The sequence below is a fragment of the Mustela erminea genome, chromosome 19, assembly GCF_009829155.1.
Source record: "Mustela erminea isolate mMusErm1 chromosome 19, mMusErm1.Pri, whole genome shotgun sequence".
NCBI classification, from domain to species: domain Eukaryota; kingdom Metazoa; phylum Chordata; class Mammalia; order Carnivora; family Mustelidae; genus Mustela; species Mustela erminea.
This window is the reverse complement of record NC_045632.1, coordinates 5,470,780-5,494,560: the sequence shown is the minus strand read 5'-3', so window position 1 is coordinate 5,494,560 and position 23,781 is coordinate 5,470,780. Positions and strand designations below refer to the sequence as shown.

The 23,781-nt window shown below is 56.4% G+C and overlaps 2 protein-coding genes across 4 annotated transcripts in view; one reads left to right on the top strand and one right to left on the bottom strand.

Moving 5' to 3' along the window:
* The first annotated feature begins 2,332 nt into the window (after positions 1-2,332).
* Positions 2,333-6,884, top strand: FUZ (fuzzy planar cell polarity protein). 2 transcript variants are annotated; one of them, XM_032323208.1, is made up of 11 exons: positions 2,337-2,615; positions 2,877-2,998; positions 3,285-3,369; positions 3,489-3,557; positions 3,755-3,859; positions 4,626-4,823; positions 4,960-5,055; positions 5,358-5,464; positions 5,540-5,604; positions 5,683-5,757; positions 6,563-6,825. In XM_032323208.1, exons 1-11 carry the CDS (start codon positions 2,505-2,507, stop codon positions 6,787-6,789), a joined length of 1,260 nt encoding a protein of 419 aa, XP_032179099.1. In that variant the 5' UTR covers positions 2,337-2,504; the 3' UTR covers positions 6,790-6,825. The 2 variants fall into 2 exon arrangements, with proteins under 2 accessions (XP_032179101.1, XP_032179099.1); XM_032323210.1 differs by lacking the exons at positions 5,358-5,464; positions 5,540-5,604 and having other exon boundaries at positions 2,333-2,615; positions 6,563-6,884.
* The window catches only part of AP2A1 (adaptor related protein complex 2 subunit alpha 1), a 29,939-nt gene continuing 12,982 nt past the window's right edge, over positions 6,825-23,781 (bottom strand). The window contains exons 5-24 of one of the 2 annotated variants that reach the window (XM_032323203.1): positions 18,943-19,072; positions 18,420-18,521; positions 16,881-16,989; positions 13,389-13,539; positions 12,892-13,060; positions 12,629-12,766; positions 12,281-12,463; positions 11,719-11,816; positions 11,258-11,489; positions 11,001-11,168; positions 10,757-10,920; positions 10,397-10,462; positions 10,029-10,085; positions 9,839-9,921; positions 9,631-9,720; positions 8,342-8,465; positions 8,118-8,234; positions 7,956-8,025; positions 7,596-7,730; positions 6,825-7,264 (exon numbers count right to left, since the gene is read on the bottom strand). In XM_032323203.1, the coding sequence (XP_032179094.1) occupies positions 7,187-7,264; positions 7,596-7,730; positions 7,956-8,025; positions 8,118-8,234; positions 8,342-8,465; positions 9,631-9,720; positions 9,839-9,921; positions 10,029-10,085; positions 10,397-10,462; positions 10,757-10,920; positions 11,001-11,168; positions 11,258-11,489; positions 11,719-11,816; positions 12,281-12,463; positions 12,629-12,766; positions 12,892-13,060; positions 13,389-13,539; positions 16,881-16,989; positions 18,420-18,521; positions 18,943-19,072 (2,464 nt within the window). In that variant the 3' untranslated portion in view covers positions 6,825-7,186. The remainder of the gene's footprint in view (positions 7,265-7,595; positions 7,731-7,955; positions 8,026-8,117; positions 8,235-8,341; positions 8,466-9,630; positions 9,721-9,838; positions 9,922-10,028; positions 10,086-10,396; positions 10,463-10,756; positions 10,921-11,000; positions 11,169-11,257; positions 11,490-11,718; positions 11,817-12,280; positions 12,464-12,628; positions 12,767-12,891; positions 13,061-13,388; positions 13,540-16,880; positions 16,990-18,419; positions 18,522-18,942; positions 19,073-23,781) is intronic. The other variant, XM_032323204.1, reaches the window with a different exon arrangement.

The following is a 23,781-nucleotide window of genomic DNA, read 5'->3' as shown; positions in this document are numbered from 1 at the left end:
AAGATTTTATTTACTTTTTTGACAGAGAGAGAGAAAGACCACAAGCAGGCAGAGAGGCAGGCAGAGAGAGGGGAGGAAGCAGGCTCCCTGCTGAGCAAGGAGCCTAATTCGGGGCTCAATCCCAGGACCCTGAGATCCTGACCTGAGCCGAAAGCAGACGCTTAACCCACTGAGCCACCCAGGCCCCCCAATGTAACTCTTTTTTTTTTTTTAATTTTATTTATTTATTTGACAGACAGAGATCACAAGTAGGCAGAGAGGCAGGCAGAGAGAGGAGAAAGCAGGCTCTCCACGGAGCAGAGAGCTCATTGCGGGACTCCATCCCAGGACCCTGGGATCATGACCTGAGCCGAAGGCAGAGGCTTTAAACCACTGAGCCACCCAGGCGCCCCTGTAACTCATTTTTTAAAAAGTCATCTCTAGGGGCAGGACCCTGGTCCTGGGATCAAGCCCCATATCGGGATCTCTGCTCTGCAGGGAGCCTGCTTCCCCTCCTCTCTCTCTGTCTGCCTACTTGTGATCTCTATCTGTCAAATAAATAAATAAAATCTTGAAAAAAAAAAAAAAGTCATCTCTACACCAAGCATGGGGCTCAAACTCATGACTCCAAAATCAAGGGTTGCATGCTCCTTGGACTGAGATAGCCAGGTGCCTCTGGACTCATATACTATAGTATGCACATTTTTTCCTCTAAAAGTTTGATGCAATTTAGTGTGTGATAAACATCCTAATATTATCAGCTACAAGAAATCAAATCTAGGGACGCCTGGGTGGCTCAGTGGGTTAAAGCCTCTGCGTTTGGCTCAGGTCATGATCCCAGGGTCCTGGGATAGAGTCCTACAGCAGGCTCTCTGCTTAGCCGGGAGACTGCTTCCTCCTCTCTCTCTCTGCCTGCCTCTCTGCCTACTTCTGATATCTGTCTGTCAAATAAATAAAATCTTTAAAAAAAAAAAGATAGAAATTAAATCTAGGGGCGCCTGGGTGGCTCAGTTGGTTAAGTGAATGCCTTCAGCTCAGATCATGATCCTGGAGTCCCACACTGGGCTCCCTGCTTCTCCCTTTGACCCTCCCCACCTCAGGCTCTCTCTCTAATTCTCTGTTTCTCAAATAAATAACAAAAATTAAAATAAATTTTAAAAAGAAATCAAATCTAGAGAGGCACCTGGATTGCTCAGTAGGTTAAGCCTTGTCTGACTCTGGATTTTGGCTCAAGTCCTGTTCTCAGGGTTGAGAGACTGAGCCCCTTGTTGGGCTCTGGGCTCATCTGGGAGTGTGCAGGACATTCTTTCCCTCTGCCCCTCCTGTTCATGCTCTCTCTGTAAAATAAATAAGTGAATCTTAAGAAAGAAACCAAATCTAGAATGCAGGCAAAACATGTATGAAAGGAAGCAATTTTTTTTAAACATTACTATATATTTCGTAAATACATTTGGTTGAATGAAAGCCCCTGTTCTCACAAAAGAGAAAAGTTCTAGCTCATTATATTCAAAACTAAATGAAATTTTACTTTATCAGTTTAAACACACAGAAGAAGGAAACTAATGTATGTCAATCTGGAATTGGCTAAATTGATTTTGTTAGATCCATAATGTTGATTATAAAAAGACATTAAAAAAAACGACATATATTTATTTGGTCTAATGAGGAAAAGTTTGAAGGCAACATTAACATAGTGATCATATTTGTCAAAATGTGTTAATATTCTGGGTTAAACTGTCAAATTTTTATTTCGGGAGAGGGCTTGGGAAAGAGTATTTTCACGTTCGGCATGCTGCACTAAAGTGCATAAATTTATTACAGAAAGAATCTTATTTTTATGATTCTGGAAAATAAAGGATTTCATCCTTCTTTTTCTAATAACAAAAACAACCATCTCATTTGGTGGTTACTAGGCAACGTTGGCCGGACCAAACCATCCCGCAAGGGTGAAAGGGGAGATGGTATTTCTCTCGGTTTTGTTTGAGATTCGTCTTGCGGCCATCTTTGAGTGGGGCACAGCTCTCTGTACCTTGGACTGGAAAGTGGACGGAATGCGGTTGCCAGGCAACGCCTCGGTGGCAGCCGCCATCTTTGAGTGGGGCTCAGCTCTTTATCAATTTAAAATGTAAAAACATCTTAGTTTACCTGACGCTCGCCAGACAACGCCTTGGCGCCGTCCTTACCTTCAATCCGGGCTCTTCATTCTCTTCTTTAAATAAATGAACAATTAGGGAGAAACTACGAAGCTTTACAAGTACGATGGTTGCCATCTTTCTTAGGGGCATATGACTTCCGGTCGAGGCGGAAGAGCACCTAAACGGCTCGGGGGAGGTACTGGAATAGAGACTGAGGATGGGTTTGAGTTGGGTGAAGAAGGCGGGAAATCTACTTCTCTTCCAATCAGCTCGCCATCTCGCCCTCCGGCGGCTTCGGACCGCCTGCTGGCAGCCCGACTTAGTGTGACCACGGGCATGCTCCAAGGTGGTCGCTGACTTGCCCCACGAGGGGACTGGAGAGGGTTCCAGATGGGCGAGGAGGGGACCGAGGGCACCGTACATCTGCTTTGCCTTGCGGCCTCCAGCGGAGTCCCCCTGTTCTGCAGAAGCTGCCGCGGCGGTGCCCCCGCCCGCCAGCAGGTGGGGCTCTGGACCCCTGGATCTTCAAAATAGAAGGGGGCTAGGCACTTGGACTCTGGGTCGTCAGGGGAGTAGGATCTGGAGAAGTTTCAGAGTCGAGTTTAGAGGGCCAAGGGTGCAATGACTGGTCTTATAATCTTGATTTCCAGAAGAGGAGGGCCAGGGGATGTAGAAAGAGGAGGGGGCTGGGACCCTGGACACTTGGGTCCCAAGGTGGAGGGGATTGGGGGTTCCTGTCTAATGTCCCCAACTTTCCCCCAGCTTCCGTTCTCTGTCATCGGTTCCCTCAATGGAGTACACATGTTTGGGCAGAATCTCGAGGTGCAGCTGAGCTCTGCAAGGACGGAGGACACGACCGTGGTGTGGAAAAGCTTCCATGACAGGTCTCCAAGCTGTAGCTTTTGGGGCAGGGCCAGGGGCTGGGTGATGGCCCCTGTTGAAGATGACCCTGAGGCCTACCAGGTCTCCAAGGCCAGCTGTTTACTTGGCTGTGGAATCTTCGACAAGCCAGTTACCCTGTCTGATCCCTGAGTTTCTCAGTATGAGAAGCAGGTTGTGCCAGCTGGCGAAAGATGTAGCTTGCATCCAGGGTCAAGGGCAGACTCTCTCCTCATGGTCCTGCTTCCCTGGCCTGGAATCATTCTTTCTTCTCACCTTCCTTTCTCACAGCATCACCCTCATTGTGCTGTCATCTGAGGAGGGGACCTCGGAGCTGAGGCTGGAGAGGCTACTCCAGATGGTGTTTGGGGCCATGGTGAGACTCCCCAGCCCTCTTCCCCAAACCTGGAAATCTGAGCTCTTAACATCCTCCTCCCTCACACCAGGAGAGGAGTCCAGATCCCCAGCTCCTGCTCTTTTATTTGGTTCTTCTAGGTTCTTCTTGTGGGACTCGAAGAACTGACCAATATTCGCAACGTGGAGAGACTAAAGAAGGAGTTAAGGGTGAGGCTGCAGTACGCAAGCACGGAAGTTAGGATCCCAGGTCACGGATATTCAGAAACTAACACTTCCCAGCTGCCCCTGGGGCAGCCTGGTCAACTGACCCTAGAGCCATGCCCAGCAGGGCTAGTTTTCTAAAGGGGAGGCAGCAGATCTGGAGCCCACCTGGGTCCTAAACTCATCCTTCCTCCCATTCCTAGGCCAGTTACTGCCTCATTGACAGTTTCCTGGGGGACTCTGAGCTCATCGGGGACCTGACTCAGTGTGTGGACTGTGTAGTTCCTCCAGAGGGGTCTGTCTTGCAGGTACTGAGAATGCATTGGGGAACCCTTCAGCTTGTCACTGGCCCTGGCTCAGTCCTCATCCTCTTACCCCTGGATCATTGCCTCAATCTTTTCTCATCCTTTGGGTTCCATCCCAACCCCCACTTGGCCCCATAAGGGTCTTTCTTCACGGAGAGCTACCCCACTCCTACCCAGCTCACAGCCCTTCCATGGCTTCCATCGCCCCCAGAACAAGCTCCCGTCCCCCCAGCCTGGTGTTTGAGGACCTGTGGAATCTGAAATCCTCCAACGTGCTCACTCTGACCTCTGCTAACTCCACAATCCACCTTCACCCAACTGCCTTGGGGGTTCCTCGGACCCCAACAACTTCCCAACTTCTTTGCCTGGCACATGCTGTTCCTTTCGCTGGTGAATTTCCATCTATCCTTCCTTAAATACTGCTCTTGTCGATTCCCCTGGCATGGGCGCCTCCTGTGACATGACTAGGGGCAGGTGACATGATCTCTCCCAGCAGGAGTAGGTGGTTGATTGCGCCCACCTGGCTCATGCTGTTGGGATTATTAACTTCAGTAACACGTGTCAGTCTAGGGAGCAGCCACAATAGCTGTTTAAATTACAGTGTGACTTGGGGATGGTACTTGATTGTGAAGGTGAAGGAACCCAGGCCCAGGGAGAGTGAGGCACGTGAGCATGCCAGCAGGCCGACTTTGAATTGTCTGCCTGTCTCTTCCCACTCCTGGCCCACCTGGGAAGTCACTGCCACCCCTGTTCATGTCTCCTGACCCAGGAAGCCCTCTCTGGGTTCGCTGAAGCGGCGGGGACGGCCTTTGGCAGCCTGGTCGTGTCGGGCCGGGTGGTGGCAGCAACAGAGAGCTGGTGGCGGCTGGGGACGCCGGAGGCCGTCCTGCTCCCCTGGCTGGTGGGGTCCTTGCCGCCTCAGGCCGCTCGCGACTACCCGGTGTACCTGCCGCACGGGAGTCCCACGGTGAGCTGGGGGAGTCGGGGCGCGGGGGACAGGGGGCCGCGAAGGGACCAAGAGGCCAGAGGCCGGAACGTGAGGAGGCGGGGCTTCGGCGGGAAGGGGCGGAGCTCCGGCCAGCCCCTGCTGCGCCCCGCTTCAGGTCCCGCATCGGCTTCTGACCCTGACGCTGCTGCCGGGCTTGGAGCTGTGTCTGCTCTGCGGGCCGCGCCCTTCCCTCAGCCAGCTGGATCCACAGGTGAATCCGGGCCGTGTCCCCGCTTTTCCCCCTGTAACACCCTCTGCCCGCCCGCCCAGTCCCTGGCTAACCACCTCTCCTGGCCAGCGTTCTCTACTCCGCACTCGGCCCTCGTCGGCCCCGCCCCCCGTGGACTACACTTTCCCACCAGCCCGGTCCCTTTATCGCTCCCATCCCCTCCTTGCAGGCTTCACCCTTTTCCCTGGTCCCCTGGGTCCCCCAGCCCTTGTGGGCCCCGCCTCTCCACCCTGGCCACGCCCCCCGGTATCGGCCCCTGACCTCACCCACGGGCCTCGCCTCAGATTTTGGACCGCTGGTGGCAGCCAGTGCTGGACCCGCTGCGGGCCTGCGTGCCGCTGGGATCCCGAGCGCTGCCCGCTGGCTTCCCCCTGCACACGGACATCCTCGGGTAGGGCTTGGACGGGGGTGTGGGCTGGGGGTCCTCACCCCCTCTGCCCCGGCCACAACACCCGCTTTCTCACAGGCTACTGCTGCTCCACCTGGAACTGAAACGTTGCCTTTTCACGGTGGAGCCCTCCGGGGTTCAAGGTGACTGACAGGAGGGCCAGGCCGGGAGGGGCTTGGGCCCAGGGGTGGCTCTCTCTCATCCTCTCTTCCCCCCTCCAGAACCTTCTCCTGAGCATCGTCGTCGCCTCCTGCGTTCCTTCTACACCTTGGTCACTGCCACGCACTTCCCACCAGGTGTGCCCCCTTTGCACACTCGAGGACACTGAATCTCTGATCACATAAGGGAGGATGGGGCATCCACACCCGCGGGGAGGTTCATGGGGGTCGCAGCCTGGAGACCGCAGAATCCACTGGGCAGCCCTAACAGGTAACACTGAGACTTCCTCTCTGGCCCAGTGGATGCCATGACTGACTTCACTCTCACAGGTGAGGGGGAGCTTCTGTCACATCACTCTGCTGCTGCAGAGGAAGAAACTGAGGCTCGGTTAGTAAGTAGTGGAGAGCCATGAGTCACACATGGGTTCCCAGAGCCACACTCCACTGTACTGCTGCAAGCACACACTTTGCCATCATCTTTGCCCCTCGGGGTGCAGGGTGTCACAGAGACTAGGTTAGGAGGGAAAAGTTGTCTTAGAACCCACGAGGCCCTCGGGAGACAAAGGAAGGGACGGAGGACTGGCCCCTCCTAGCTGCGTGACTCCACCTCCCCCACCTGCTTCCCTGCCTAATGTGTCGGGAGGGGTGGGGAGGGTTCCAAGGGTTGCGCCTGTATCTGCTCAGCATACCCGAGTGTTCATGATCTGTACTGCTAGGCAGACTGCACCCCTGGTGGGCTGCACACGGCATCCCCAGTAGAGAGGGGGATGGAGGCTGACTGGGAAGAAGGGGGAGAAGGCCCATGTCCTTCAGGCGACTGACAGCCAGCTGAGCTGCGAGGCCCTCACCTGTCAGGCCTGGGATGTGTGTTGCTCCTGCAGGTTCGCCTACTAGTTGTCTAGGGCCCCCCTGGTCACCTCGGCCCTTCCTGTCGTTCCTCCAGAGCCAGGGTCAGCAGAGGACAAGGTGGAGGAAGCGGCCCAGAGGACCCAGGTGCCAAGAGCCTGCTACCTGGTGTCTGGGCCGGAGGAGCCGGGCACAGGCTGGCGGCTGGTGGCTGTGCAGGTGGGCCCGCGGCGGCTGCTGCTGCTGCTGTCTGTCCAGTGTCCCACCCACGCGCTTCGGGGCTTGGCCACCCACACTCTGCAGGCCCTCAGCCCGCTCCTCTGACCCCTATGCCTCAGCCACTCACGCAGACACGGCTGTTAGCGTCTCTCTGTTTATTCGCTCACAATAATACACAGCCCCTGGACAGGGAGGGGGCAGGAGGGGCTACAATGGGGTGGGGTGGGAGGGGAGGAGGCGCCCACTTCCCTGGCCCCTCTCCCCTCTGTGCTTAAGGGGGAAAGGGAGGGAGGGGGCTCCCCCTTACCCCCCAGAATGTAAACAGCAGCAGATGAACAAAAATAAAAATACAAAAGGCCGGAGGAAGGTTCCAGGCATCCCCCCACCCCTGGGGTCTTCCCTGTCTCCAGTGGAGGTCCCCTCGCTGCCCCATCCACCACAGCTGCCTCAGTCCTAGGGGCTGCCCGGCACCGGCCACATCCCCGGGGGCAGAGTCCAGGGCTCAGAACTGCTGGGCCAGCAGCTCACACAGGTGACGGGAGACAGGTTCCTTGCTGGTGCGCAGGGTCAGCCGGTACATCTGGGTGGGGGACATGGCAGCACAGACTCAGGGAGGAGGAAGAGGAGACAGAGAGCCCGGGGGGAGGGGGTGGTGGTGGTGGTGGTGGTGGAGGATACAGTGAGATAAGAGACAAAAAGGACAAAGGGATTAGAAAGATGACAGAAGGGGCAGGAGGCAGAAATAAAAACAACAAGGAGGGAAAGGGTGAAGGGTGAAAGTGAGACCCAGAAGCGGAGAAAGGATGTGGCAAGGAAGACAACAGAGGACTCAGGGACATAGCTCACAGCGAACACAGTGAGGCAGGGGGTTATGTGTCAGTCTCAGGGGCGCCTCCCAGACCACTGCTCACCTGAGCCTGGGCGTTGGGCTCCAGCCGGAGCAGACAGCCCACCTGCAGGGCTTTAGTCTGGATGATTCCAGCCCCCACAAAGTTCTCAGGGTTGGGGTCCACATTGTCCAGGAGAGCAGAGCCAAACCCCAGGAGCTGGGGAAGAAGAGTAGCTGTCGGAGGGGGCCAGATCTGGGAGCCACCAGGCAGTAGCAAACCAGTTTCCCCGAAATCCTTGCGAGTGGCACCTGGCCCCGTTTTACAGATGGGAAAATAGAGGCATGGAAAAATGGGAACTGCTACCCAAACCCCAGTTAGGGAGAGGCAGGTCTGGGCTGTGGGTCCAGGGCCCCCACTCCTGTTTGTGCAGTGGTTACTCACTTTTGCCTTAGTGACTTCCGCATCCATAGGGTGGTTGGCTTTGAAGATTTTCTGTGCCTCCTGTTGGGGGCTGGGGGCAGGGGAAAAGGTTCAGGTCAGGTGCTTGGAAGGCCCCACCCCGCACCCCCCAGCAGCTGCAGCTCACACCCCCTGGCTGCTCACAGGCTCAGCTGCTTCCAACGCTGGAAGAAGTCCTGGGCCGCCATCTCCGTGGGCTGGAAGAACTTGTTGATGGTCACTGGGAGCTTCAGGGTGAGGGACTGGGGGGCGCCCCCGTACCTGGTGGCGAGGGGAGGGAGGGGCGGCAAGGAGGCTCCATCAGATCCCAGACCCCCTCTGCCCCCATCAAGACCGCAGCCGCTTGGCAGGGCCCCCACCCCACTCACCGGAAGCGCACGGACAGGAGCGGGGGCGTCAGGAAGTCCCGCAGACATTCGATGTTGAGCACCTGCTGCACCTGTGCCCCACCATCCACCTGTGCGGCCACGCGCTTGGTCTGCACTGCCAGCTGTGCCCACTGGGGGTCAAGGAAGACAGAAAGAGGCGGCAACCCCCTCCCCCTGCCTCCTCTCCCCTGTGGTCTTGGTCACGAACTCTGATGGTTCTGAACCCCAGCCTGCAGGCCTCCAAGGGGCTGGGCCTGCCAACCCCGGCACATGGTAGGCAGCCCCAACTCTGAAGCCCTTCCTGTGAGCCCTCTGGCCTCCCACGAGGGGCTCAGGGACCTCCATTATGGCACAAGTCACATGGCACTAAGGCAGAAGCCCTCCTAGGGCTGGGATGGCTGACTCAAGTTTGAATCCTGGGATCGTACCACCTTGGGGACTCTGGGTGAGCTCTTAGGCTCAGCTACAAAATGGACACGGTGTCCTTAGCATTCAGAGAAATAATCTAGTACGAGTACTTGTCCATGTGTCTGGCACACGGTCAGGGCACCGAAAGTGGCTGCAGTGTGATCACATCTACCTTTAAGTTGGCAAGGACGGCATCTTGGGCGTCTCCCGCCCCTGCCTCCTACCCATGCCTAACACAGAGCTGAGCCCGCCGGGCGCTCTGGAGATGCTGCTGTTGAGGGCTAAACGCAGCAAAGGACTGAAAAGGCCCTCAAAGCTTTTGGGCCTAACTGCTATCATTTCATGGGCATGAAAACGACTATCAGAGAAAGAAGGGAGGACTGACACCTTCCTTTATGCCAACCACCCTTCCAGAGTTTTCCAACCACACTGCCCTTCAGAACAATGCTATGAGAAGGAAGAGGGTCTACACTTCAGACATGGGACAGGAAGACACAGAGAGACCAAGTGACCGGCTCAGATCACACAGACAGCCCTGCTTGGGCATCCAGACCCGCAGGCCTGGCTCTTGAATGCAGGAGACGCCGGAATCGTGGTGTGCAGCCCTTGAAGAACAAGCTCAGGACACGGAAGCAGCCTGACGGGGACAAACGGAGGCACCCCTCTCCCATCACTTCACTGTCCTCAGGCTGTCCTGGGGAGAAGAGGCCCACCCCGTCTCACAGAGGACACTAAGCCTCGAACACGTAACCATACGCTGAGGCTCTGAAGAGAACTGAACATGGTTCTGGACCAGGGTTCATCTGCTTCCCTGCGGCCAGGCAGGCAGACCAGGAGGGTCAGGGCTCAGGGGAGGGGGCTGGGCCAGGCCGGCAGGATATGAGTCTGGAGGTCTCCAGGGTGGACGACAGTGGGCGAGAAGTTCTGGAATTGCACGGATGTCTTGTTGCCATAGAAGAGATACATGCGGCCTGCGGAGGGTGGGGAGGGGCAGGGCTCCATCTGACTTCCTTAACCTCCTCTCCAGATGCCACCCAAACCCAGGTGTCCCCGAAACCCCATCCCCACACTGCCCCTCTCCGGACGCACCCAAGTTCTGCCGGAACTCCGACTTCACTCCAATCTGCAACAGTTGGTTCTCAAACAGGACCCCGTTGTTCTTGCACACGAACCTGGGTGGGGGCAATGGGGAGCTCAGGATGCCAGGGGCGCCTGTCTAGGCCCTGCTCGGTGCTCCCCACCTATCCCCATTCCCTCCCTGATCCTTTCCGTGACTCACTTATTCAGCAGCTCATCGGCTTCAGGGATAGGCGGTCCGATGTCCTCAGGACCTGGGCTACAGGCGGGGAAAACAGTGAGATGAGAGGAGGTTGGGGGCTAGAGAAGACCCGAGCTAGAGGTGGGAGACTGTTACCCCTCAAAAGACAGAACCCCAGAATCCACATACCCAGATTCCCCCAAAGAACCCCAGAATCAGACTGATGATTGTCTCTAATGGGACTAGGACCCTGGTGTGTGCTGCCACCCCTGCCCCATGTCAGAGGACCCCGACTTTCACTCCCCTCCAAATCCTTGCCTCCGCAGCTCATCAGGAACCCCTTGATAAGAGCTTGAAGTCCCCTAGCCCTCCCTGGGGACACCCCTTACTCAGCAGCTGGAGCTGGGTCAGCCAGCAAAGCCATGGGGCTCTCAGGGGCAGGCGGCTCCAGCTCGCTGGGCCATCCAATCCCAGAGCAGACAGAGAAGACAGGCGTGGCAGGCAGCCAATCCCAGAGAGGCAGCAGAGGGCCGGGGAGAGAGAGAAAGAGGGAGGAGGGAAAGAGAGAAGGAAGAGCAGGCTGAGACATGGCGATGGGGGAAGGACTACACAGAGTGGCCAGAGGGAGAGAGGAGGCCAGGGGAAGTGGCAGCCACGGCAACAGAGGCACAGGGACAGGGAGGGAGGGGGGGGACCGTGAGGGGGCAGATGGAAAAGGGGCAGCCTGGGGCCCCGGCAGGCAGCTGTACCTGAGGAAGGCCTCCTCTGGGGTGGGCCCCAAGCTGGGCTGGGCCGCTGGGCCGTCGGAGAAAACGTCCACCAGGAGGTTCCCTGCACCAGAGGTCGCTGGGGCTGCCGCTGGGGGAGGGGCTGCCCGCAGCCCCAGGAGGTCGGCGGAGGGCGAGGGCGTTGACTGCAGGGAGGTGCAGGTGGAGGTGAGCCAGGGTAGCGCCTGGCGGCCCAGGCCCAGACAGCCCAGCCCCTGGGACTCACCACAGTGCTAGGGGTGGGCTCCACGCCCCCATTGATGTCATTGCTGCTGGGGTCCCTCCGGCCGTCATCCAGGGCGCTGCCGGCCCCAGGCCCCTTCTTGCGTTTCAGCTTGGCCAGGATGGACGACTCTCGCTCCGGAAAGGGTGGCATCTCTTCCAGCACTGTGGCCTGTGGGGCCAGAGGGCGAGAGCGGATAAGGGACAGCTCGGTGGCCGAGGCGCAGGGGTGGAGGGGCACGCGGGGGCCGTGGCGCTGACCAGGACATCCGTGCTGGCCACCGAGCTGAGCGTGAGGTACTCGACAGCGCGCTGCTGCAGCTCCACGTCCGCGTTGCGCAGCTGGGAGCCGGCCCGCAGCACGCCCTGGATGGTGGCCTTGGTCTCCGGGAAGAGGTTGATGAACTTGATGTAGGTGGACAGCAGCAGGGCCCGGGTGGCCACGCTGCACAGGTGGAACTTGGAGTGCAGAAGAGAGAACTGCACCGGGGGGCTGGGGAGGGCAGGGGGCATCAGCACGCGGCTGCCCGGCCTCCTCCCGGAGCCCCCACCCCGGAGGCCACCCCACATGGTGGCCACTACAGCGCTCTGTCCCAGAGGCTCCTGGGAGCTGCGCTGTCTTGCAAGCACCAGATGGTTGTGTGAGGGGCCAAGAGGGTCCCTGGGGGCCCCATCACCACCAGCCCCAGACCCCTCCAGGATGCACGTGTTCACCACCTCACCTGGAGCGGGGGTCCCCAGCAATCAGATTCCCAAACTCCCCGAGGATGTAGCCGCCGACCTTCACCATGTTCTCATGGCAGGCGGGGGCCTGGAGTGCCTGGAGGTGGGGACAGGGTGGGTGAGCACAGCAGGGAGCCGTGTGTTCTGAGTCAGGACTGCTCAGGGGTGCCAGGTGCAGGGCTAAGCCCGGGATGCCTGTTAACTCATAGAACTCTCACAAACGCTACGCTGTGGGTGGGACGATAGGTGGGGAAACTGAGGCATAGGCCAGTTATGTGACTGGCTCGCATTCACACAGGTGGTAAAACCAATAGCACCAGGCCCCCCTTTCTGGGGCAGAAGGCTGGGGAAACCAGCAGGATGTGCGGGTCAGTGACTCTGCGCTGGGTGGCCCGCACCCGTGGCCCACAGACCCTCATGCTGGCCTCTGAGTACCTGGCCCCCAGGGAGGCCAAGGCAGTACTCTGAGGAGGAGGGAGCAAGACGGTGGTCATAGTGGGTGGGCCCCCCAGCCCCAGCTGTCCCTGCTCTGCCTCACCGTCCCGCTGTGCGGGCGCTGACCTCAAAGACGGTCTTGGCAGCATAGCCCTGGACGTCGTCGCGGTTGGTGACGATCTGCAGCACGCGGTACCACACCTCCTCACTGACGTAGTCGCCCGCGATGCGGATGAGGTTGAGGATGGTGTCCACGTACCAGCTGTAGTCCACTGCATACTTCTCGGCCAGGATGGCCACCTTCAGGACCTGCCACCGGGGAAGGCAGGTGTGTGTGTGCACGCAGTCCAAGCGTGGAAGAACCAGATCTGGGCTCACCACTGTCCCCAACCGGAGACCCCAGGGGTCCAGGCCCTCAGTCCCCTTCTCCCTCAGAGCCGGGGGTCCAGGCACCCAGCTCCTTCCAGGACTTACAATCTCCTCGCGGATGGCGTAGTCCGCCGTCTCCAGGTACCGAAGCATTTCTGACACGATCTGCTTGGCGTTGCTCCGGTCGCACATGGCATAGAGGAGGTCTGCCGCCCGCTGTCGCACGCTGACGTCCCGCTCCGTCTGAGGGAAGAGAGCCAGGGCGGAATGTTCTAGGCTCTGCGGTGGCTCCTGAGCCCTGCGCCTCTCCAAGAGAGCAGAGGCCAGTGTACAGGGCCTGGCCTGGGGCAGACTCCGCAGTGGTGTACCTTGAGGGCGTTGATGACAGTGTCGATATGCGTCTTGACCGCCTCGTGGGAGAACTCAGAGCTGGCCAGCGTGCACATGCTCTCCAGCGCCAGGTAGCGCAGGTTGGTCTCCCGGTGCTGCAGGAACTGGCCCAGCTGGTTACAGGCCCGCACAAGGAGGTTGGGCTCGCTGGCAGCAAGAGGCAGAGACAGGAGGTCATGAGAAGAAGGTGGAGGACTCTGGCCCAGCTGAGCCATCTCATGTTCCCTTCGAGACCTGGGTCTTAACTCCCGCCCTCCGTCCCCGCCATGACTACTCCTGGCGGCTGTCTGGGCCGCTGGGCTCAAAGGAAAAGAGTTAGGAATTCTGCTTTTCCCAGGAGGGGTCCAGCACCACTCCGGGGAGGTAACAGTTCGCAGCTTCATCATCGTCCTAGCTAGCAGTCCTGATTCCCAGCCCCAACCTCCTAGGACACAAGAGTCCGGGCCCCCGAACCTCCCACCCGGCAGGCAGGCACCTGTCGTAGTGGATGATGAGGCTGATGGTCTCAAAGAGGATGGCGTTCTTGGCGTTGGAGTGCTGGACCTTCTTGGACTTGGGGGGCTCCTGGGCCTTGTTGAGCACAGTCTCCAGACACTCCACCAGCCGCCCCTTCACGGCAGCGTCCTCTGGGGACATGGAGGGCATGTCCCGGGATGAACTCTCTGCCAGCCCCACCCATGTGCAGGGCAGAGCCCCCCCCACCCCCAGGGCTCTCATCTCCACCAGGAAGGGTGGGCCCTGCAGCTGTGGGCTGGGGTCTCTGCTCCTTCTACCTCATCCTTGGTCTCCAAGTGACCGGAGGAGGTGGCAGAGGGCCAACAGAAGAGACCACTCCGGGCGCCTGGGTGGCTCAGTGGGTTAAGCCACTGCCTTCGGCTCAGGTCATGATCTCAGGGTCCTGGGATCGAGTCCCGCATCGGGCTCTCTGTTCGGCAGGGAGCCTGCTTCCCTCTCTCTCTCTCTCTCTGCCTGCCTCTCCGTCTACTTGTGATCTCTCTCTATCAAATAAATAAATAAAATCTTTAAAAAAAAAAAAAAAAAGAAGAGACCACTCCAGGCCTTGGCTTTTGTCCTGCTCAGTGCTAACTCCCACCCCTGTGAGCCTCAGTTTCCCCTCCTGCAGCACTGATACCCTTTAGGTTTCTCACAGGAAAAAGAAACCTTCCCAGAGACGCTGTGAAACCAGGGTCGCCCCAAGAAACGGTCTGAACACCCGAGACAGACACACGCCAACCAGGAGCTCCTACCAACACCAATAACTGCCATTCCGTGGGGTGTGAGGTGACATCCTGTGCACAGATGGGCTGTCAAGCCTTCTAGGGGAAAATGTCACACCCAGTTGTATCAGGCGGCTCATGGGGTAGAAGGATGAGCCGCAGGACACAAGGCAACTCTGGGCCAAATCCAGAAGGTGGGACACGCCTGCAATGCCAAACTCCCAGTTTCTTCACAAAACTGGTAGTTTCTTCAAAAACTGGTGGGAGGGCTATTCTAGACTCCCCCCAAAAGGGACAAAGACATAAGGAAATGTAAGTCGCGGCCCTCGGCTGAACTGTATTTTGTTTCAGCCGTACAAATAAGGCTGTGGACAGTGAGGGGGGTGTGAACGGTGCCTGGACAGTGGACGACACCATGACCTTGAAGCTCCTCAGGTGTGACAAGGGCACTGTAGTTTTGCACAGTGTTCCTGGGGCTCACGAAATGTGTGTGGGTGTATTTTGGGTGCGGGGGAAGCATGAGGACGTCTGCGACTTATATCACTTAAGTGAGCAAATGAGTGTATGTTTGAGACAGCAAGCCAGCCAGGGCACCAAGAGCAGCGTTCAGGGTCTCTGCCGGGTCTCGGGGCCTCACACGTTCGTGACACCATTCTCGTAGGTGATCTTTCCGTTTGAAATGTTTCATAATAAAAAGGTGGAGTGAAAGCCAATGCCCCAGAATAAAGGGGCAATTCCTCTAGATTAGGAGAAATAATTAAATTCTATACTTATCTTTCTTTTTTTTCTTCTTTTTTTCCCTTACTTATTATGTTTCAGTCATCTCTATGCCCAGTGTGGGGCTTGAACTCATGACCCTAAGAGCTGCCTGCTCCCTTGACTGAACAAGCCAGGCCTCCCTCGATCCTTGGATCTCAAGGCGTGCCTGGATGGCTCAGCTGGTTAGCATTCGACTCTTGATTTCAGCTCAGGTCATGGTCTCAGGGCCAGGAGATCAAGCCCCGTGTCAGGTTCCCTGCTCAGCAGGGAGTCTGCTTCTCTCTCTCTCCCTCTGGCCCTCTCCCTGCTCTCTCTAAAGTAAGTAAATAAATCTTAAAAAAAAAAAAACTTGTATCTTGAACGGACCCCAGTCTGAACACACTGTGAGTATTTTGGAGCTTCAAGCGGGACCGTAGAGAACGCCCATAGTTTTTAGAAACCTGCAAGAAGATATCCAAAGATTAAAAACATGATGTCTCTATGGGTGCCTGGGTGGCTCAGTGGGTTGGGCCGCTGCCTTCGGCTCGGGTCATGATCTCAGGGTCCTGGGATCGAGTCCCGCATCGGGCTCTCTGCTCAGCGGGGAGCCTGCTTCCCTCTCTCTCTTTCTCTCTGACTGCCTCTCTCTCCGTCTACATGTGATCTAAATAAAATCTTTAAAAAAAAAATTAAAAAAAAAAATAAACATGATGTCTCTACACCAGTCTTCAATACTTCAGGAATAAAAAAAGCAAACTTAGAGCACACATGCACCGCCAAACCCAAGTCTAGACGACGGGTGTGCTCTAGCTATCTGAATGTTGGAAAATTTTCCGTAATACGGTATCAGAAACACTTTCCGTAGATAAATCAGGAGGTGGCCTCTCTGGCCCAGCACCACCTGCTTGGGGCCACGGCTACAATTCCTATGACACAGGGGGTGACAGGAAGCGAGGCACCTGCTCCGGGCACACCCCGAAATGATGAGGCGGGGCTCTTGGGACGGAAGTGAGGTTGGAGATCTGCCCGAGCGCTTCCTGGCAGGATGAGAAAGAGGCCCAGTAGCGGAACAAACGAGGCTTTCCCAAGGCCATGGGACAGAATTCACCAGTGGCCTTCACAGGCTGGAAGCGGCCTCTGCCTGTGTGCACACGCACGCACACACACACACTGCCATGCAGGTGCACACAGACATGTGGACACACCCTGACTTGTACACGTGGTCATGTGTTCACATGCACGCTTGTGCACAGCTGCCCATGCAGACTCAGGGCCACATGTCAGTCCCTGGCCATAACAGGTGTGCAGTACTCTGGCCGAACGGAAGGGAGCCAGTTTATCAATCCCCTCCTGTGTGCTGAGCAGCTCAGCACGGGCTCCCTCAAAACTGCTCTACGAGGCAGGCAAGAGGAAATGGGGCACTCAGCCCTATGGACCCAAGGCCTATAGGGTAGAGGGAGGGACTTGGAGCCAGATGCTGGCATCAGGCTCCTCCCCTTAGTCGCTGCCCAGGCCGGGATACATGACATCTCATCTCCAAGCCTCAGTCTCCCTGTCTGCATGCTGCAGGGAGGGCTCCCCTTCACCAGCTCTGTCGGGAGGGCACAGACACCCCCAGTGTGCTGCCTGGCTCACACTAGGCTCATCATCCACACCACGGCCATGACCTTGAACAGTAAGGCCATGAAAACCTCTCACAGAGCTACGGTCATCCAAACAACACAGCCCGGGATCACCCCCAGATTGGCTGTGGGGACCGTGGGCAAGGGCCTCTCCTCCCACAGCCTTGGTTTTGTCCCAAGACAGATGTGACAACAGCCCCTACACTCCAGGGCTGAGCAAACCCCAGCACAGCATCACAGGGACCCTGGCCCAGAGCAGGAGATCACAAGACAGGAGTGATCTGTCTTATCCTTTAGGCTGTGCCCCAGCACCCACAGCCTCACAGAAACCCTGACAGAGCACAGGCCCAAGGCATCAGGGCCCGGCGCGGGCGGGGTTGGCAGCAGTACCTGGCGGTGGGTAGCACTGCAGCAGCCGCAGGAGTTTCACCGAGAGCCAGGGTGCCGGCACGAAGTAGTAAGTGTAGTCCTGAAGGTCGGTGGAGGCCGAGGAGACAATCTGGGGGGCGGAAGAGGGGGTGAGGCATGGACAAGGAAGGGGGTGGGGCAGAGCCACACCAACTTCCCAAGCATCTGAGGCCCCGGGGAGGGGAGTAAGGAAGCCTGGAGCACGCAGTGAGCTTAGACCTAAGCCAGGGCTCCTGACTTTTCCATGTAATGCTGCTGTCAGGGGGCAGGAAGTCTCTGCCAACCCGTGTTCCCCTCTGCGAGCCGCTTACTCCAAACAGGAGCCTTGCAGTGCCCCGGGCTCCTCCATGAAGCACAGAGCACATCAGCTCACTGCAGACTTCTGTCCCTATAGCTGTCCCCCATGGCTGGAAGCAGCTCAGGGGTTAGTAACTAGCTATGACCCTTTCCTGGGTTCCCAGGCCTAAGACAAGATTGGACATAAGAAAGGCTCTGGGAAGAGATGGAGAATTAGCAGGAGAGTATGTGACATTTTCCCCTCATGGCAAGTGCCTGCTCAACCTGGGAAATCCCTCCTCTAGGAAGCATTCCCCACCATGCGCTGTGCCATGACCATGATGGTGCGTGCCCGGCCCCCAGTGTCCCTGTCTGTCTCTCCCCGGCCAGCCCGGCGCACGCGAGTATTCGGGCGTATGGTGAATCGATGACAAAGTGACTGAATGACCTGGTGCATCTGTCCTCTCTGCCTGTGAATCTCGGCCTCCTCTGACTTGCCCAGGGAATACTGAATTCACTCCATGTCTTCATTCAGGGATCACCTCTCCCAGGAAGCCTTCCTAGACTTCCAGGCTGGGGTAAATGCCTCCTTTGGGGTCTACAATGTCCTGTACTACCTTCATGACAGCCCAGATCACCCTTTTTATGAAAATCTGTGTTGTCCAGCCTGCCCTGCCACATTTCTCCCCACCAACAGGACAGGGAGCTCCTGGAGGGCTCGGCTCTGACTCATCTGTGTCCCCAGAGCCTGGTACACCGGCAGCCTTGGGCATGCTCCCAGGACAGGGGCGAAGATGGTGAGACAAACAGAAGGAAGGAGGGGAATGGAGAGGTTCGAGAAAAAGGAACAGGAGACAGAGCAGGGAATGCAGGAGGAAGCAAGAGACAGTGGGGTAAGGGGGAGGAAATCAGGAAAGACACTCACACCCCGTGGGTGCTCAATGATGCCCAGGCCCATACTGACATTATACACACCGACTGACAGTAGCTACACTGTGAACCGGGCCTGGTATTGTCCCCAGTGAACAGATGGGGTCAGTGAGGACCAGAGGTGAAAGAAACCGCTTGTCCAGGCCACACAGCAGGAATGAGCTGTGTGGGCCAGGATGAGCCCAGCTCAGAGGCTGAGTTCATAACCACTGTGCTGGGCTGCTTCTCAGGGACAGTGAGGGGGACCAGGGAGTTGCTCCAGAGGACACAGGTGCCAGGGCCCCCTCCCACACCCCACGATGAGACCACACCCACCCGGCTCAGGCGAGACACGGCCAGGGATATGCAGGTCTTGAAGTCGTCCGGGTTCTTCTTGCAAAGACAGGTGATGAGACTGACAGCTGCCGTGACCACACCCTGCAGAGGCAGAGAAGTGGCGGGTCAGGGCTGCAGGGGGTGGTCAGCCTGGGGACAAGTGTCCAGCCTATGGATCTGAAAGCAGAGACTCAAGGGCTGGGTGGATGATGGGTGCAGGGGACACTGGACAGGATCCCTGGGTAGTTGGGGTGGGGGAGGGTATCAGGGATGGGCATGGGGGTTTCTGGATACTTGGGTGTGTGATAGGTACTCAGGACGCCAGACCAAGATCTCTAAGTACCTGAGTAAAGGCAGGGACAGAGGTGGGAGGCCCTGGGCATCCAGGTGGGAATTGGGGCAGAAGTGGGACATCCCCCAGGTTTCCACAATAAGCGTCTAAGGCAGAAGGGTCTCTGGGTGAGTAGGGATGGCTCTGGAAGGCGGCTGCCCGGGGCGTCCAGGCGCCAGGCCCGGGGCTCACCATGTGCTGGTCATTTAGCAGGTGCACCACCCGGGCCGTCCACTCGCCCATGGGTACCAAGTCGGGCGAGGCCTTGTACAGCCGCAGCAGGCACAGGGCCGCGCTCTGTTTCACACTGTCCATGCTATCCCTGTGGTGACACAATTGGGTGGGGGGAGGTCAGCGCTTCCCCAGCCCCACACAGACCTTCCTTCCTCTTCCGCTCCTCCCAGGAAGGGTGGCCAGCAGCAGGTGGGGGAGCCGGGGGACCAGAGATCCACTCTGGTGCTGGCCTCATCACGCACCAAACCTCCGTTTTTTTTATCTGCAAGATAGGCTCCATCTCGGCAGCGTTGGGGTCATTGGCAGAACTCCGCCAACCACCAAGCCTGCCTGTGCACCTTCACTCGCTTACCGAATGCTTCCGGAGCACCTCCGGGCAGCAGGCTCTGCTGGAGGCACTGTGGACAGAGGGGTGGACAGACTGGTCCAAACGTCTGTCCTCACAGAGCTAACCTCCCAGCCAGGCAGCCCGGATCCCAGCACACGCACCAGACACCATCCAGTGTCAGTGCTACGGTGCCAATGAGCACAGGCACAAGGAGCACCACTTACGCTATTTTGCAAGAAGGGCTCTCTGACGAGGTGGGAGGTGAATGGAAAGCTGAGCTTAGTGAGAAAATCCCGAAAATCTTTGCACAGCCCATCTCGGGGAGAGGCCACAGCCTGTGTGGAGGCCATGAGGTGGCCGCAGGCTTGTGTGCGGCTGCTGTGAGCGAGCGAGAAGTGGAGGGGGAGAGGCCGGGAGATGGGACAGAGGGACTGGGGGACAGGGCCAAACCATGCCAGGCATCAAGGGCCATGGTGCCAACCCTGCTTTTTACCCAGGGGGAGAAGGAGTCGCTGCAGGTGGCGAGCAGGGAAGCACCAATACTGGGGTGACAGCAGGAAAAGCACCAGCCAGGGTCCTCCCGCTCCTCCCGGCACTGAGCCAGGCACAGTCTGGGACTAACTTGTTTATCTCTCCACCACAAACCGAGGAACTGGGGCCAGACACGTATGCTTGAGGTCCTGACTGGTGGAGCACGCGCCTGCGAGAGGCCACTGACTCTCTGATGGGCAGTTTCCTCTGCAAGAGGACTTGGGGGGTGAAGAAAGAACACCATGGACCGGAAGCCAACACAGCCTCGGGCACAGAGGGGGTGCAGGGAGCTGTTCTGACCGCCTACGCTGCGGCCTCCAGGAGAGGACCCATCTGAAGCCTCGGCAAAGGACACAGAGGGAAGCCCCAGGAGGGGTGACTGAGCAAGTCAAAGGCCAGGTGAAAGGGGGTTTTGCTGGATTTGCAGGGGAAACACGAACGGTAGCGATGAGGCAGTGTTGTTTCCTCCCTCCAGCCAGGTGGACACGCGCATGCTGGCCGAGCCTCGGACACAGCAGCCCTCGAGGAGATGTGGGGACAGGCCCTCAGGAGAGGAGCGGGGTCACCGGGAGTGACGCAGACCCAGCCCAGCGAGGCTGCTCCTGGACACCCACCCTGGGGGCGGGCACGCATCCATGTTCAAGGTCCCGGCGCCAGAACGTCTGACCATCATCAGCTCAAAACCAAAACCAGTAGAAGGTCTGTCCAAGAGCAGTAGAATGGTGCCCCATCCCATGGCCTTTCCACCATCGTCACAGCGCACAGCACGAGCCTCGACCCCGGGCCAGGCTCTGTTCGACGTGTTTCTCAAGCCCTTGAAGGAGATGACCTCTACCGTTCCCTCCAGCTACAGGGGAGGGAACACCCACCAGATCCCGAACGGAGGACTAAGAGCTGTTTATCGCCTTGCTTAACCGGAGACTCTCCACCGAGGAGGTAAGGCTTACGGCTACTACAGCACACAGGGGCATGTGTGCAGGTACAGAAGAACAGGGAGGTACGTGGGAATAACCACCATCGAATACAGGCCACGGGGGGCGGGGAGATGGAGATGCTGCAGGGGACGTGAAAGGGGAATTCAATTGTTCCCTTTCTTAAAAAAAAAAAAAAAAAGAAAGAAAAAGAAAAAAAGTCATGGTACCACATGACCCAGCAATCCGCGCGCAGGCGTCTGCCCGTAAGAGCTGAAAACCAGGTTCACACAATGTATTTGTACAATATTCCTAAGAGTCAAACAGAATCTTTTTGATGAGTGGGTAACTAAAACGTGGTCCCTCGACAGCAGAAGGGTATTACTGGGCCATAAAAAAGGAAAGAAGCAGAGCAACATACTACACGGAAGAACCTCGAAAACGTTCCACCAGGTGGGGAAAAAGCCAGACCCAAAAGGCCACAGAGCACACGCCAGGGCTTAGCCTTAGGTCGCTTCTCATCCCTCACGTGTGGTGATGACATGAACAATTATACAGAAAATTTCAGTTAGATCCAGTGTCAAAATGAACATATTTCAGATGGATTAGGTTAAATTAAAATATTAAAAGAGGTTTCGCCTGTTTGTTTTCATTTTGATGTGGCGACTAGAACCACAGAGTGGGTGTGTGGCTCGAGTTCTATTTTTAGCCCCCTCTCGCTAGTTCCCTCCCTGGCCCCAACTCCCTGCCGTCCAGTTGCCTATGGGACATCTCTGCCCTGGTGTCCACCAGGCACCTCGCATCTAGCGGGGCCAAACCCGGCTTGGGGCCTGCCTCTCACTCCCCTGCTTCTCCCCAGGCTTCGTCATCCACCCACCTGTTCGAGCTGCCCCCCTCTTGCTTTCCTACCCCATGTAACCCGTCCTGTCGGCTTCACTTCCGGAATGTACCCAGTGACGTCTTCTACGGCTACTACCGGGGTCCCAGCCACCATTAGCTCAGACCTGGACGGTAACAGTCTCAGTGGTCTCCCTGCCACCACCCACACCCCAGTCTCTAGTTCTGCTGCTGGGTTCTTAAGCTACTTGACTCAGAGGATCAGCTTCTTTCTTCGTTCTAGGCTATATTCTCCGGCGTTATCCGTTCAAACAACACCTCTGTTATATTCTCTCCCTCCCCTTCCTAGAGCTCTAAAGGTTTTTTTGTTTGTTTGTTTTTGTTTTTTAAAGATTTTATTTACTTATTTGTCAGAGAGAGAGAGAAAGAGCAAGCACAGGCAGGCAGAATGGCAGGCAGAGGCAGAGGGAGAAGCAGGCTCCCTACTGAGCAAGGAGCCCGAAGCAGGACTCGATCCCAGGACACTGGGATCATGACCTGAGCTGAAGGCAGCCACTTAACCAACTGAGCCACCAAGGCGTCCCTCTAAAGGTTTTTATTTATTTATTTGAGAGAGAGACAGTGAGAGAGAACATGAGCGAGGAGAAGGTCAGAGGGAGAAGCAAACTTCCCATGGAGCTGGGAGCCTGATGTGGGACTTGATCCTGGGACTCAAGGATCATGACCTGAACCGAAGGCAGTCGTCCAACCAACTGAGCCACCCAGGCGCCCCCTTCTAAAGGTTTTTAAATAACCTCTAACCCCAGTGTTTATAACTGGAACTGGAACTCACAACCACCAGATCAAGAGTCACATGTTCTAGCCACTAAGCCAGCTAGGTGTCCCTCTAGAGCTCTAAACAGCATTACATTAGACCTCTCCATCTTCCGTGATTCTTAATCTCTCTTGGAATCTTCCATCTCTTTTTCTCTGGGCTGCGTTTGGAATCATTTCTTCAGTTCTACCTCCTGTTCACTCACTCTGCTTTGGCTCTGTCCATCTTGCCGCTAAGCTAGATGGCTTAAAAAAATGTCTCCATTTCTTTTTTGAATTTGCTTGCATTTCCATTTTTAAATTGTTTTCTTATTTATTGAAACATATTAAACATATTTATTTTACATCCTATATGAATATTCCAATTCTACTATTACTTTCCTTTTCCTTCTGCTGGTTCTCCCTCATGGTGTTGTGTGGCCTGTGTTTGGTGACTTTTGATTGCGCATTACTCACGTAACTTAGGGCTTCTGTGGTGAAGGCGGGTTTCTCCTGAAAAGGCTTGTTTGCCTCTCTCGGGCACTGGGCTACTAATTGCTTAAATCACTTTAAAGTTTGGCTTAAGAATTTGTAGACAACCCAGGTAGGGGAAAATCAGGCTGAAAACCAGTGTGTGGGCTGCTCTGTGCCAAGGTCTGAAACAGGTAATTTTGCTTATAGTCCCCAAGGGGATTTATTTCTAGGTCACCCTCACTTTGAAGTGTTGTCTCTGGAGCTTCTCCTCAGACAAGCTTTGTATCCTGTTCCCAGAGGCTGCAGGGCCAATATCTAGGTTCGCCTTCTAGGCAAACTCTGGCTTTGGCCCTCTCCCCATCTCCCCAGGTGCCAGGCCCCTCTTAGCTTGTGGCCTGTACGTTCCTTAAATGCACTGGAGTACTTCCTTTCCTCTTTTATCCCACATTGTTAGGTTTCAGTGAGAGCATTAGTCAGGAATCTAGTCTACCATATTGCCAGAAATATAAGTCATACCTTCCCCCATACCAAGCTGAGTGATCTTCTAAAAATACAAAGCCCATCATGTCACGTGCCCACTTAACACACACCAACTCCTTCCATTTCAACGAAAATAAAATCCAAACTCCCCTTACTCTGTCTCTTGTTCACTGCCCTCCAGCCACAAAGACTATCTCTTGGTTCCTTGAATACAGAAGGCTCATGCCTCAGGGCCTTTGCACTTGTTGCTCCTTTCGCTTGGGACACTTGCCAACATTCTAAAATAACTATCTTCTCATCATTCCAGTCTCAACTGCAAGTCACCTTCTTGGAGAGATCCCCCCTGAGGAGTATATTTAAGTAGTTTCACCACACCCCCCCACCCCACTGCCCCCACTACCCAGTTTTATTTCCTTCATAGCATTGATTACTATCTGAACTCAT